Source organism: Lolium perenne, chromosome 7, assembly GCF_019359855.2.
Source record: "Lolium perenne isolate Kyuss_39 chromosome 7, Kyuss_2.0, whole genome shotgun sequence".
Classification (NCBI taxonomy): Eukaryota; Viridiplantae; Streptophyta; class Magnoliopsida; order Poales; family Poaceae; genus Lolium; species Lolium perenne.
The window spans coordinates 308,531,528-308,547,297 of NC_067250.2; the positions used below are offsets into that span (position 1 = coordinate 308,531,528).

The window sequence follows — 15,770 nt, forward strand, 5'->3', positions numbered from 1 at the left end:
GAAAAGTCGATATAGTAGAAGATGGTTGCTTGGCCAACAAGTACAGCTTCTCGTCATCGGTGACATTCATGAGACGTGTTTGCAACCAACCGCCGAAAGTCTTCATGTGTTCTCCATCAATCCAATCTTCACGCTGCTCTGGGTATTTAGAGCGTAAGATATCCTTGTGTTCCTCTTTGTACGGAGCCACCAAGATGGAATAATGTAGAACTGTGTAGTGTGCTTGAGTGAAAGAATGTCCGTCCATACACGTTGTTGATTTCTTTCCTAGCGTGCCTTTTCCACACAGTCTCCCCTCATAGCGCGATTCAGGAACACCGATCGGCTTAAGGTCAGGAATAAAGTCAACACAAAACTCAATGACCTCCTCTGTTCCATAGCCCTTGGAGATGCTTCCTTCTGGCCTATCACGTTTATGAACGTACTTCTTTAAGACTCCCATGAATCTCTCAAAGGGGAACATGTTGTGTAGAAATACAGGACCGAGAACGCCAATCTCTTCGACCAGGTGAACTAGGAGATGTGTCAGAATATTGAAGAAGGATGGTGGGAACACCAACTCGAAGCTGACTAGACATTGGACCACATCCTTCTGTAAATTTTGTAGAGTAAGTGGATTGATCACCTTCTGAGAAATTGCATTGAGAAACGCACATAGCTTCACAATGGGTACTCGAACATTTTCCGGCAGAAGCCCCCTCAATGCAACCGGAAGTAATTGTGTCATAATCACGTGGCGGTCATGAGACTTTAGGTTTTGAAAATTTTTCTCTGACATGTTTATTATTCCCTTTATATTCGATGAGAAGCCAGACGGGACCTTGATGCTACTCAGGACTTCAAAAAAGATCTCCTTCTCCTCTTTGGTAAGAGCGTAGCTGGCAGGACCTTGATACTTCTCTGGATTCAGGTTGTTTCCTTCGTGGATACTTTGCTGGTCCTGCCGTGCATCCGGTGTATCTTTTGTCTTCCCATACACGCCCAAGAAGTTTAGCAGGTTCACGCAAAGATTTTTCGTCACGTGCATCACGTCGATTGCAGAGTGAACCTCTAAGAATTTCCAGTAAGGTAGCTCCCAAAATATCGACTTCTTCTTCCACATGGGTACGTGTCCGTCAACATCATGCGGAACAGATTGTCCGCCAGGACCCTTTCCAAAGATCACTTTTAAATCCTTGACCATATCATATATAACTTCCCCAGTAGGGCGGGTAGGCTTCGTTCGGTTATCTGCCTCACCTCCGAAATGCTTTCCTCTCTTTCTTACGTGATGTTGTTTTGGAAGAAATCGACGATGCCCCAGGTACACATTCTTGTTTCCCAAATAATTACTGTCGGTCTCACCTAAACAGTGTGTGCATGCATTGTATCCCTTGTTTGACTGCCCTGAAATGTTACCAAGAGCAGGCCAATCATTGATGGTTACAAATAACAACGCTCGTAGGTTAAATTCCTTTTGTTTGTGCTCATCCCACACAGGTACACCTTCGTCACGCCACAACTCTAAAAGTTCTTCAACCAATGGCCTCAGGTACACATCAATGTCGTTGCCGGGTTGCTTCGGGCCCTGGATGAGCACTGGCATCATAATGAACTTCCGCTTCATGCACAACCAAGGAGGAAGGTTATAGACACATAGATTCACTGGCCAGGTGCTATGACTGGAGCTCTGCTCCCCGAAAGGATTAAAGTCATCTGTACTTAGACCAAATCTTAAGTTCCTTGCGTCATCTAAAAATGACTTGAACTCTCTGTCGATTTTTCTCCACTGCGACCCGTCAGCGGGGTGTCTTAGCATCACATCTTTCTTACGGTCCTCTTTGTGCCATCGCAACAACTTGGCATGCTCTTTGTTCTGGAACAAATGTTTCAACCGTGGTATTATAGGAGCATACCACATCACCTTCGCAGGAACCCTCTTCCTGGGGGTGGACTCGCCCTTAACATCGCCAGGGTCATCTCGCCTGATCTTATACCTCAATGCACTACATACCGGGCATGCATTCAAATTCTCGTACTCCCCACGGTAGAGGATGCAGTCATTGATGCATGCATGTATCTTCTGCACCTCTAATCCTAGAGGGCAGACAACCTTCTTTGCTTCGTACGTACTAGAGGGCAATACGTTCTCCCCTGGAAGCATCTTCCTTATTATTTTCAGCAACTTTTCAAATCCCTTGTCAGAAGTACCATTCTCTGCCTTCCACTGCAGCAATTCCAGCGTGGTACCCAGCTTTTCTCGACCATTTTCGCAATTTGGGTACAACAGTTTGTTGTGATCCTCTAACATTTTCTCCAACTTCAACCTCTCCTTTTCATTTCCGCAGTTCATCTTCGCATCAAGAATGGCCCGACCCAAATCGTCATCCGGGTCATCAAAAATCGGCTCATCGAAAATGGGCTCTTCTTCAGCTTCGTCTTCCCCCATTCTACTATCACCATCTTCAGTGAATAAGGGATAGTTGTCACTATCCTCTTCTTCTTCGTTGTCTTCCAATATAACCCCCTTTCTCCGTGCTTGGTCCAACAATTATAGCTGGGCATGAAACCGTTCTCCAGCAGGTGGACGTGAAGGGTCTTTGAGGTAGAGTAATCCTTCATATTCTTACAGGAACTACATGGACAATACATGAAACCATTCGACCGCCTGTTTGCCTCAGCCACGTTGAGAAAATAATGCATGCCATTAATGAACTCGGGATGGCACCGGTCACCGTACATCCATTGTCGACTCATCTGCATTTTATATGTATATCAAAAATCATTAAGTACACAACATCGTGGATATATGAGTGACCAACTTAATTAATATTCAAGTTCATCACATAAAACTATTTTTTTTTATAAAAAAGAAGAGGCTCACCGAGGTGGTACCGTGCCGGCTAGGGGACGACGCTGGCGATCGACGGCGGTGAGGGCGGGGATGATACTAATTAAAACCTACAAAACATACCATAATTTCAGCTCAAATTGCATATAAAAAAATAAAATCCCTAACTTAGGCATTTCATCGAACACCTTGCTATCACTAGAAAAATAGTACGAGTTAAAACTACCAAAGAAATGAGCTAAATTAGGAACGCCGGAAGGAAGGATGATATTGCTAACCCTTGGATAGATGTATGCCGTTAATCTTGTTAAAATGGTGGAGAAATATGAAGATTATTGGAGTGTGAGAGGTGCAAAATATTTGGAAATGTGAGAGAGGATGAGAAGGATAATGAGATGCAGGGGGCTCGGGCGCGGCGGCGCGCGCTGGATATAGGCACAGACCCTTTAGTACCGGTTCCTTAGATGAACCGGTACTAAAGGTGCAGCCCTGGCCCCACCTCCGCCTGAAAACTGGGCAGGAACCCTTTCAACACGAACCGGTATAAAAGGGCCTTAACGAACCGGTATAGATGTCTCACGCATGGAACCGGTACTAATGCCCCCTTTAGTACCGGTTCGTAAGGGAACCGGTACTAAAGGCTTAGATGGATGCCCATTTTTCTACTAGTGAACGAACCCTTTTTTGGCTTGTTAAAAGATTTCATTGAAAGGAATAGGCAAATTTAAAGGAATTGTTAGTCGGGCATAGGTTCCAATAAATATAGCTATTTCAAATTCAACACTATAAATTAAATCCATGGATTAAAAAAGAGAGAAAGTGCTATAGTATGAGGAGGGTAAGGTTGTATGCGAAGATTCCCTCCACGTGCTAATCTTAAAACAAATCCAGCAAAATAAAGGATGGATCTCTTGCACGGAACAAACGATCTCTCTCTAGATTTCCCAAATGCTAAAAAGTGCTCGGTGGCTTGTTTGTCTGATCTAGCCCTTGATTTGTGGCCATCCGATTGTCTCCATCTACGTCCATCATGCTCGCGTTGACCCAAACCGTGCCGACCAAAACTCACCTGGGACCCACCTGGTGCGTGCCGGGGAGGTCCTATCGTCCGTCTCCCCCATTCCCCGTGGGACAGAGATCAGGTGACATGCAATAGGCATGTCACGGATGAACAGTGCTGTGACATGCAACCATGTTCTGATCATTGGATTGAAAATGGATGGCCAGATGAACATGAACAGTAGCCGCTACAGGGACAATCTACAGTGCATCGCTATAGGGATAAATCTACAGTGCATCACTACAGTACATCTGCTACAGGGTCATCTACAGTGCATCGCTATAGTGCTTGATCTTGTCTATCCATTTTCGATCCAACGGCCTTCAGCGCATGTTACGGCACTGTTCACCGGTGACATGCCCACAGCAACCATGTTCACCGGATGAACAGTGCTGTGACATGCAACCATGTTCTGATCATTTTCCCCCATGTCATTTTCCCCCATTCCCCACTCTCCTTTGTAGCTAGGGTTTCGATCTCGTTGGAGATGGAGAGAGGTAGTCCGCCAGCAGCGGTGACAGCAGCGAATCGCGACGTCGTCGACCAGGAGTGCCCTGTTTAGGTGAGATGGCGCAGGATCGTCATCTAGTAGCGGTGGCGGCGAATCGCGGCAGCGCTGGTCTGGGGCGCCGTATTTGGGCGAGGCGGAGCAGGGTCGTCGACCAGTACGCCCGATCTGGGTAGGTTTGGATCAGCGTCATCCAGCCAAGGCAGTGGCGACCACAACATCTGATTTGGGCAGATCGAGCTATAGCGTTACCCGGCATGGCAGCGACTGACACGGACCATGAGGTGCGTGATGTTTTTAGCGATGTGTTTTAGCCGCAATATCCTCTGCTTTCTTGGATTCTGGTTTAACATCTTGTATTCATCTTGCATATATAGGCCAAGCTGCCAATTTAATCCAACGCCATGGCTACGACTCAAGCTACCAGATTGGATTGTACATGTCAGTTCCAACTTTCAAGTATCATCTGATAGAAAATCATACTAGTACTATTCTATACTATTACTACCTGATATTTCTTATGGTAGCAAAGTATCTATCAAAGAATTGCGGTGCTCTGCATTTACACTATGATTTAGTAAAAAGATGATGATAGTAAACCATTGTTTATGGTTAAAGTGCAGGGCAGATGGGGTAGTGCTCGATGCAAGTTCTCTCAGCAGACTGAATGGGTGGTTCCCGTCTCATGAGTATTTGGCCGTGGTACTGAGGCCACAATACAGAGGAACGAGCATTTGAAAGAGCACGGTATGGTTACCGTGAAATCATTCCCACCTTGAAACTGTTTGGGAGGTGCATGTATATATGCAATGCTGATTTTCAGAGATGGTGGTTTTTTGGTGTGTCTCAAGTGATCAGGCAGGGCGTCCTAATGGTATGTCTTCTAATTTGGCTTATCAATATAGTACGTTGATGTTCACACTTGCCATAAGTAGCTTACCAGAATGTCGATACATAGTGTTCTGTTAAGTTGCATTTGCAAACGTTATATTGTTGATTAAAAAATGTGCTAAATTGCATTTGTAGACGCTAAATTGTTGCTTCAAAAAATGTGCAAGCTGCATTTGCATGCCTTACATTGTTGCTTCAAAAATGCGATAAGTTTCATGCAGATAGTAAATTGTAGTTTTGAGGGAAATGTTTGTCTAATCACACTTGCCGCACGATCCAGACAGTGTCGCTTCACATATGCGTTAAGTTGCATTTGCATACGATAAAGTGTTTCTTCACACATGCGCTAAGTTGCATTTTCCAAATAGGATTGTACATGTCAGTTTTGTTTTGCTGTGCCACTTAGCTGCAGTAGGGATTTATGTAAAGTTTGTATTAACTGTACCGCTTGTTTTTTCGGGTGTAGGCAAATTGCAACCTTGATTCCACTGTCTTGTCTTTGTTGCTGGTTTAACTAAGTTTTCCTTGTCTCATCACTTAGTTTCCTTTCGAGTGTAGGTAAGTTGCAATCTTAGTTCCACTAATTTGTTTGGTTTAACCAAGTTATGATTATCAGATCACCTAGTTGCCTTTTGGGTGTAGGTAAGTTGCAGTCTTGGATCCACTTTGTTGTTGTTGGTTTATCTAAGTCGTAATTATCACATCACCTAGTTGTTTTTTCGGGTGTAGGTAAATTGCAACTTTGGTTCCATGGTGTTGTTGCTGGTTTAACTAAGTTGTTATCTCATCACCTAGTTGCCTTTCGGGTGTAGGTAAGTTGCAGTCTTGGTTCCACTATGTTGTTTGGTTTAACCAAGTTATGGTTATCAGATAACCTAGTTGCCTTTTGGGTGTAGGTAAGTTGCAGTCTTGGTTCCACTTTGTTGTTGTTGGTTTATTTAAGTCATAGTTATCCCATCACCTAGTTGCTTTTTCGGGTGTAGGTAAATTGCAACTTTGGTTCCACTGTGTTGTTGCTGGTTTAACTAAGTTGTCGTTATCTCATCACCTAGTTTCCTTTCGGGTGTAGGTAAGTTGCAGTCTTGGTTCCACTATGTTGTTTTGTTTAACTAAGTTATGGTTATCAGATCACCTAGTTGCCTTTTGGGTGTAGGTAAGTTGCAGTCTTGGTTCCACTTTGTTGTTGCTGGTTTATCTGAGTTGTAGTTATCCCATCAGTTAGTTGCTTTTCGGGTGTAGGTAAGTTACACTCTTGGTTCTATTGTGTTGTTGTTGGTTTACCACAAAGTTGCAGGGGCTGTTTGGATTAAGCCCTGGTGTGCCTGCCAAAAACACTGTCGTTCGATTGCCCACGATTTAGCACCCAACCAAGCAGCACCAAAGCCTTGTGGGCGTGAAAATATTTTTTGTAAGCTTGGTCCTGGCGCAGAACCAAGCGCACCAGTAGTTATCTCATCACCTAGTTGATTTCCGGGTACTTAAGTTGCAATCTTGGTTCCACTTCATTGTTTGTTGTTTTAACAAAGTTGTAATCATCCCATCACCTATCACGACCCTACAAATGAAAGTACATAGTTTTGGTCCTTTGCTCATGCATATTTCATTGATTTAGGGCTTTTAAGTTGTTTATTAAATTTAATTAAGTTGCTTACTCATTATTAAGTTGTTTTATATCCAAGTTATTTTGCCCCCCTCAAGTTGATAGTGATATACAGAAGCATGGCATCCATTTTTTTCATTTGATGAGTGGCTTAACCATTTTAATTTAGTTACTTATTGTTCCATATTAAGTTGTTTTGCATATCCATGGATTAGGTTTTTGTTTGTTTGACCAGACAATAATCAAAATGATAAGTTGCTTAGCCCATTAAATAAGTTGCTTACTGTCCATCTGTTAAGTTGTTTTCTGCATAGACTAGGTTTTTGTTGTCTGACTAGGCAATCGTCATACTGATTAAGTTTCCTAGCCCATCAAGTTATTATCTATCTGACCATGCAATCGGTGGGTTGGATGGGTGTCTAGTATTTTGTGTTTTTTCCTCCATGAATAGGCATTTCTTATCCCCTTATTAAGTTGCTTTTCGCCATAAATTAAGTTCATAATGTGTTTGTACCAGGTTGTTGTATATTTGTTAGGGGAGTAGGTCTTGTGGTTTTTGGTCTCCTCCTAAGTCATATTGTCATCATGTGATTAAGGGGCTTGTTTCCGCTGGTTTTGGCTATCCTTATTCAGATGTAGATCTACCTTTTTCTCACATACATGATGCAATTTCTTTTCAGACATTTGACATGATATACAAGTGAAGATCAAGAAGGGCAGAATGATCAAATTTGCACTACACCAACAATCACATGTTGTTTTGTGCCTTGTGCTTTATCACCTGGAACAAAACCAAAATAGAGACTACCCTTGATGACAACAAACCTAGCTTGCACCTTTTGAAGATTTCGTTGAATTTTGTGAGACGCTAGTTGCGGTCTTTTGGATGTATTCTTAGCTCAAAGAGACAGTTCATGTATATTATGTGTTCTCCATGCCACTGTTAATGTCACTTAGTCGTTGTAGGTTTGCTGTAGGTTTAGGGGGTGCAGCTAAGTTGCAGCTACTTGGTTGTACTCCATATTGTTATTGTCCTGCAGATCGCAGTTTTCAGTTGTCTTTTTTGTCGCGTTCAAATACTGCTGGACTTGTGCCCGATTTTCCAGGATTCTCCATTGGTGATGATGGCATGCGTTACCGTTTTGTGCACTAGGTTCTTTCTTGGTTCAAGCAGCCAAGCACGTTATTAGGATTATCTGAAGGGAGATGAAGGAGAGATGCTGCCTTGCAGAGGAAGAAGAGATAGAGAGGGGCGTCACGTTGTCTTGGAGGGAGTAGTTGGCGTGAGAATTTTAGTGCGCGATAGCTTGAGATAACGCGGAGGAAACCTGGTCGTGTAGAACTTCTGTTTTTGGTTCGGTTTGGTTCTTGCGTGGGCTGGGAAAAGTTTCCAAATCTGGAGCGATGGCTGGTTTGAACTAACCAGCCTCCCTAGACGTGTCCCTAGATTTTACCCTTGCCGTTTAGACTATATACTGTACATTAGGCAAGTGCAGCCAGCGGGTGATTGGTTTTGGTTCTTTTGCCTGCCAAATCTTTGTCTGCCTAATGCCGGTTGTTCCTGACGTGTTTCAGAGCGATCGATCTGGCGGATCGGAGACCATAACGTCTTCGTTGAGCTGGACACGTATCCGATACGTATTGCCCAAGACCGGCCAGGTCGGTAACGCAAAGTTAGTTTAGCCCTCTAAACGAGGCCGCCGCCGACGTAGACACCATCTCGAGATAGCGAGTCCAAGCCGCCGCCTGTACGTGCGTGCGTGCACGAGCACGATGGAGATCAGCCACGCCGCCGAGCCGGTTCGGCGAGATCGCATCAGCATGCTCGATGACGCCGTACTTGGCCAAGTCCTCTCCTTCCTCCCGTCCAAGCAGGCCGCGCGTGCCGCCGCGCTCTCGTCCCGGTGGCGCGACGCCTTCGCCACCGTCCACACCCTCTCTCTCGAGGAGCCCAGCCCCGTCACCACCTACGACAGCAACGGATGGCCCACGGAGGTCGACCCGCCGGAGCCCTTCCGCGCCGCCATCACCGCCGCCATCGTCGCCCGCCACCGCAAACCGGGTGCCGCGCCGCCGCTCCGCGCGCTCCGCGCGCTCCGCGTCGCCTTGCAGGACTATAGTTACTTAGACTCCATCGCCGTGGACCTGTGGGTCTCCTACGCCCTGAAGAGGGCCGGCCCCGACCTCGAGCTCGATCTCTGCTTCAGATCCCTGCCCATCTACTGCAGCCGCGACGGCGCGGATACCTCGGAGGAGGAGGATGACTCAGATGATGATGACGACGATGACGACGAGGATGATGACGACAACGATGAGGACGATGACAGCGGCAATAGCAATGTCTCATCCGAAGACGAGAGTGTTCCAAGTCCGTCTCTACTCTGGTACACCGTCCCGAGGGGTCTCTTCTCCTGCTCCACATTGCGAACGCTCCGCATTGGGCCCTGCAGGCTCTCCCCGCCGTCCGCCGTCAGCCTGCCATCCCTCCAGGAGCTCCTCCTCACCCGCATCTCCGATACCGATGAGTTGGTGCAAAGGCTCATCTCCGGCTGCCCGCGCCTCGGGGACCTCACGCTCGAGTCCTGCGACGCGGTGACAATGCTCTCCCTCTTGGACACGCGCCTCCGCAGGCTCGCCCTACGGTGCTGCCACAACCTTTCCCACGTCGTCGTCGACGTGTCCGAGCTGGGCACCTTCGAGTACCGTGGCGCCGTGCCCGAGATGCCGTTGCTGACCACGTTGGGCGCCACATGCTGGTTCCCCACCATGCCATCCCTCGCGTCATGCACCGTCTACATCTGTGGCGGCGAGGTCACGGCGCCGGAGGAACTCGCCAGTCTCACGGCGTTCCTCCAACACTTTGCATCCGCGAAGCACTTGCGCCTGAGGTCCAAGTGCATGTACCCTGACATCGGTAAGGGTGCCGTCACAAGGCTCCCGGCGTTCTGGCACCTCCACCACCTCGAGCTGTGGGGGCACCTGCTGCACGACGGCGACGCCGCCGCCACCGTCAGCGTGACGAGCAGGATTCTCCGGCACGCCCCGAACCTGGAGGTGCTATCCTTGTTTTTCGAGACAGGGACCGGGGCTAACATTGACGACGATGGGCCGCTCCCAACCGGCCGCGACAACTGCAAGGCAATGGAGCTTCTCAACGCGCACCGTCTCAAGTACAACCGGTACAACATCCTCGACTGGCCGAGTGGCGGCGCCATGATCCCTTGCCTGGCGAACCGGTTGAGGGAGATCAACCTGGTACATTACCAGGGAGGCAGGGCGCAGAGGACGCTCGCCAAGTTCTTGCTCTGTAATGCTCCGGTTATCGGCGAGCTGTGGTGCCAGTTCGCCGAGGGTCCGTTTTGGATGCAGACTGAATTGATGCGGGAGATGAAAAGTTGGGTGATGAACGAGAGAGCTAACACGGTCTTCCGGTGATGCTTATGTGACCTAGCAGCTTGAATTGCTGGCGCTTGTTAGGGCGTTCGTGTTTCCTCTACACAATGTTTTACCGAAACAAAATCAGATGTTTCTGATTTAAAACTAATAGAGAACTTATAAATTTTCTATTGGTGGAGTAACTTATTCTTTGAGAGGAGAAGGAGCCAAGCGCGCGTTCCATTAATCAAAATGAAACCAACATCTTAGTTCATTTGAGGGTTTATTGCTTTCATGGATGCATTTGTGCGTGTACTATGATATTCTTAGTGATATAGTAATATTTATTTTTAGCATAATAGTCTGAAATGCAATTCGGCTCCAAAGAGCCCTGATAGACTTTGGATAGTTTAGATACGTACATATCTCTAGCCTTGTTTAGACTAAAATCGAAGGCTTATGACCCTATCCCTGTACTTGCCAGTTAATATGGTGCGGCGAGATGTCTTCTTCTCCTAGTGACGGAAACTGCCAAAATAAATTATTTTTGGTTAAACTTTACAACGCATGCTTGTATCCGTTTGTTACAAATGTGTAAGCTGTATGCGGTGAGTGTATTTCGAAACTTACTCCAAATCGAGCGAGCACGGGGCCATCTGCTCCAAGCTGTAAATCCATGCTAGACGCAGGGTCATCTTCCTCTGGGGTGAACGCAAAGTTATCATAGACATTGTAATCTTCAAACGGGGACAGATCTTGGTTGCGGTAATCCATCTAGTTGAGGAAAATATAGCTGGTTAGGGCAGGGTAACTGACATGTTATAGAACAATAGAAGAGCTGCGAGTTTGATGTGAGTTCGGATCATTACCTCCGGAGCCTGGCTGCTTTTCCTTCTGTAGTTCTCTTTTTCCTACTGCGAAGACTTGCTGTACATTGATAATGGCAGCTGCGAGCCGACAATGTGTATGTAACCTCACTATATATAGCTCAAGCGCTAATCGCAAACGTCCAAAAAATTGTTAATTATTGTTACATCAATAAAAACCATCCAAATCCTACTTCCGCACATATTTGGCAGGCTGGTTACCATCTCCGGTACGGGCGCGACATTTCGCGTGCATATTTTTTGAAGGTCGTACGCGTGTGGCCCGTCTAGACGTTGTTTGAAACTAGCACCGCGTTGATTTGTTCTTGCTCACCGCGCCCCAATGAATGCACATGCATGATATCTGCAGCTACCAAACACTGGTGACAAGGGCAGCTAGCCTCCACTCAATTGGCTAGATGTGGTGCTATTTTTTCTACAGTTACATACAGACAGGCTAGACTTCGACAAATGTGAATGCATGCATCATTATGTACTTCACGTGTCCACAGAACGCGTCAATCAAGGCGGGCAGCGTGGAGCTCGGACAAGCCAGTGTCCACCGAAGTTGACGCTGAAAAAAAACTTCACGTCATTGTATGTATCTGTCATGTGAAAAGATAACGCTTCTGATGAGCTGCCTTAATACTATCCGGATTTTTTTTGGATAATATGGAAACTTAGAACTTACGTCGTGGTCTATCTAACCATGTGTGTCTACTTAACACATTTTTTTAATCCATCGTCCACTTTTTTTTTGCATGCGGCCCTGAAAATAGTTATGCATATAAGTTCGAAGCATTCCAGGAGTTCCAATTATTACACGTGAGATAAATGCAGGAAGTGATTGTAGTGGTACTAAACATCCAATTGCATTCTCCCCCTCGAAGAGCCTAGTTTGGGAATAGGATGTCGCCTACAAAAACGTCTGATATTTCACCAGCAAACATCAGATCGTATAGATAATGCCTCAGAAAGGCAGAGACGACATGGAGATTGTTCGCCAGCTCTTCTATGCGCACTCCTTCCATCCCATTGGACCTTGTAAATACATTCAGGTTTTTTCGGTATGATGACTTAAGTAAATGTGCGTCTGTGATAATCTAACTATATTTACCTCTCGTGAAGGCACTTCAGAACAACCAATACTGCCTCAGAATATGGCTCTCCAAGCGTTGCACCCTGGAAAAAATTTAAGCATAAAACTTCGGTAAAAATCAAACATGACGAGCTGCGTGGTCTCACCAATTTATGCAGTGCTGATCCAGGGGTGTAATCCTCCTATGTATTATTAAAATCTGGTGTGGGTGGTGGTTCAACAGTGAGATCAGTATCTGTCCATCCATCGGTCCTAATCCGAATTGCTCGCGCCGGGGTCAGCCCCTGCGTAGACGCGTGTGCGATTGCAAAAAATATTCGCAAAAATCGTAACAAAAAACACTACGACAAGCATTTTGACCTTACAGCAGGTATTGCTCCACCCAAGAAATGCTTGAGCGCATTAACAGTGTGCCTTTCGATCTCTGCCACGTCAGCTGTCCTGGGTGGCAAAAGTAAAATACGATGTAAAAGGGCTAACGAAAAAATGAAATTGTTTACAAAATGCGTTTTCCATCGAACGATGTTACCATTTTTAGTTACCTGCAGCTATTGGCTAATATGGACAGATAACCATCTATGATGCTTATGACGCCAGACAGAATGACTAAAATCGAAGGCTTATGACTCTATCCCTGTACTTACCTGTTAATATGGTGCGGCGAGATGTCTTCTCCTCCCAGTGATGGAAACTGCCATAAAAATTTATTTTTGGTTAAACTTTACAACGCATGCATGTATCCATTTGTTACAAATGTGTCGCCATATACCCAGTTTCCGGTGTTTTAGGGATGATGTTCCCTCGAGTATCTATCGACATAATGTACATGTCGAGGTTTTGTACCAAGTGCTCTCTATCAGCTTCAGGAATGTTTTGCATCCTAGATCTTGCCCTGTTTCGAGCTTCTCTGTGGCTATCTCCCGAAGTTCCTGAATGTCGACTTAATTCCGCCCTTCGCCTGCTTGATGCAGAGGCTGCCTCCTGCCTTCTGTCCAACGCGATTTTCTGCTTCTCGAGCTCCCGCCTGGTACGTGCAAGCCTATATTGGTATGCTTGTAACTCCTCAGGTGTCGCCGTTACAGTCATTGGCTCTGTACCATTAATAGCTCTTGTGACTCGATCCCATACTTCCTGCGGAAATCGCACCATCTCTCGTGTTCCTGGTCCGATATACTTTGTTCCTAGACCTCTCGTGAGATTTGCAGGATCGACTTACGGATTCCCTGCCTCGTCGAAGTTCTCTGATGTCTCCTCTTGTGGGCGACTCGGATCTCCGATTGCATAGATCTGATGATATTTTGGATACTGAACCATGTTGGGTTTGGTGACACCATCATAGAGATTGGTGAAGACCTTGCCAATGGTAGTGGATTGGTCGATGAAGTTGAAGTTGTCGAAGCTATTCGAGTCGTCGCTTATATCTGAGTCCGCAGACGACTCGAAGGACATGTCACTGAAGATCTTGGCGAGCTTTTCGCTTGCCCTGGTGCTGATGAAGCGTGGCGATGAAGTCTCCTCTTCGCCTGACTCAGTTGACGATGTTGAGTTCGAAGAATCGGAATCGACCGCCAATAATCCCGACGAGATCGGAATTTCGAGACGATACGCTCCCTCCTTTTCGACGCGGAAATGGAATCTTCCGAACGTCATCTCCATAGGCTCCTCCAGATACGCATATGCATCCAAACAGGAGGGCGGGTGAGGAAAAAAATCGACAGGACCAGTTGCGATCTATTTACCTCGATCCATCGCGTTGTTTGCTGTTGACGAAGTCGACGATCTAGAACGTGCCATCGAGATCAGATCCTTGACGCCTCTAATTCCCACAGACGATGCCAATTGACAAGGTATTAACTTGTCAATGCCTACGGGTTGTAGATTAGGGTTTAGTTAGAAGTAGAGGGCAAGTAGATCTCGAAGGTTTCAGCCGAAAAGTACTCCACGATATGAAAACTAGGGTTTGTGAGACAATGAATCGATGATTTCTTTGTCCCTCGACTCCCCCTTATATAGGAGGTGGAGCCGAGGGATTCGTGATGTACAAGTTACAGAGTTCGGGAAGGTTTCCAACTCCTCCCGTAATATTACAAGTGTTCTCTCCTAATACAACTCTAGTTTCCTTAACTAGCAAATTGGGCTTCCGAATTCTCCTTATCCTTCGGGTTGTGGGCCTTCAATAAACCCCGGATACTATCTTCGGCAGACTCATTGGGGATGCCTATGTCAACGGGGCCATCTGCTCCAAGCTGTAAATCCATGCCAGACGTAGGGTCATCGTCCTCTGGGGTGAACGCAAAGTTATCATAGACATTGTAATCTTCAAGCGGGGACAGACCTTGGTTGTGGTAATCCATTTAGTTGAGGAAAGATAGTTGGTGAGATCATTCGTAAGGTTAGGGCAGGGTAACTGACATGTTATAGAACAATAGAAGAGCTGCGAGTTTGATGTGAGTTCGGATCATTACCTCTGGAGCCTGGCTGCTTTTCCTTCCGTAGTTCTCTTCTTTTTTCTACTACGAAGACTTGATGTACATTGATAATGGCAGTTGCGAGCCGACAACGTGTATGTAACCTCACTATATATAGCTCAAGTGCTAATCGCAAACGTCCAAAAATTTATTAACTATTGTTACATCAATAAAAACCATCCAAAGCCTACTTCCGCACATATTTGACAGGCTGGTTACCATCTCCCGAACGGGTGCGACATTTTGCGTGCATATTTTTATAAGGCCGTACGCGTGTGGCCCGTCTAGACGCTGTTTGAAACTAGCACCGCGTTGATTTGTTCTTGCTGATCGCGTCCCAATGAATGCACATGCATGGTATCTGCAGCTACCAAACGCTGGTGACAAGGGCAGCTAGCCTCCGCTCAATTCGCTAGATGTGGTGCTAATTTTTTCTACAGTTACATATAGACTGGCTAGACTTCGATAAATGTGAATGCATGCATCATTATGTACTTCACGTGTCCACAGAACGCGTCAATCAAGGCTGGCAGCGTGGAGCTCGGACAAGCCAGTGTCCACCGAAGTTGACGCCGAAAAAAAAACTTCACCTCATCGTATGTGTCTGTCATCTGAAAAGATAACGCTTCTGTTGAGCTGTCTTGATACTATCCGATTTTTTTTGATAATATGGGAACTTAGAACTTACGTCGTGGTCTATCTAACCATGTGTGTCTACTTAACATATTTTTTTAATCCATCGTCCACTTTTTTTTTGCATGCAGGAAAAAATAAGCTAACGTGAAAATAGTCATGCATATAAGTTCAAAGAATTCCAGGAGTTCCAATTATTACACGTGAGATAATTACAGGAAATGATTGTAGCGGTAGTAAACATCCAATTGCATGCTCCCCCTCGAAGAGCCTTGTTTGGGAATAGGATGTCGCTTACAAAAACGTCTGATATTAATCACCAGCAAACATCAGATCGTATTGATAAGGCCTCAGAAAGGCAGAGACGACATGGAGATTGTTAGCCAGCTCTTATATGTGCACTCCTTTCATCCCATTGGACCTTGTAAATACATTCAGGT

The 15,770-nt window shown here is 45.9% G+C and overlaps 1 protein-coding gene and 1 long non-coding RNA gene across 2 annotated transcripts; both read left to right on the top strand.

Annotated features, from left to right (window-relative positions):
- The first annotated feature begins 4,359 nt into the window (after positions 1 to 4,359).
- On the top strand, positions 4,360 to 7,935 carry LOC127311817 (uncharacterized). The gene is made up of 4 exons (XR_007857925.2): positions 4,360 to 4,682; positions 4,776 to 4,839; positions 5,017 to 5,272; positions 7,570 to 7,935. It is a non-coding gene; the product is annotated as an uncharacterized lncRNA (long non-coding RNA).
- A 727-nt stretch (positions 7,936 to 8,662) lies between these two features.
- On the top strand, positions 8,663 to 10,324 carry LOC127315050 (FBD-associated F-box protein At5g60610-like). Its single transcript, XM_071824402.1, has 2 exons — positions 8,663 to 9,102; positions 9,340 to 10,324. Exons 1-2 carry the CDS (start codon positions 8,663 to 8,665, stop codon positions 10,322 to 10,324), a joined length of 1,425 nt encoding a protein of 474 aa, XP_071680503.1.
- Positions 10,325 to 15,770: the final 5,446 nt, after the last annotated feature.

Coding starts and splice junctions, on each gene's coding strand:
- LOC127315050 (XM_071824402.1), top strand. CDS start 8,663: ATGGAGATCAGCCACGCCGCCGAGCCGGTTCGGCGAGATCGCATCAGC. Junction 9,103..9,339: donor GATCTCTGCTTCAGATCCCT/GCCCATCTACTG, acceptor TGGGCCCTGCAG/GCTCTCCCCGCCGTCCGCCG.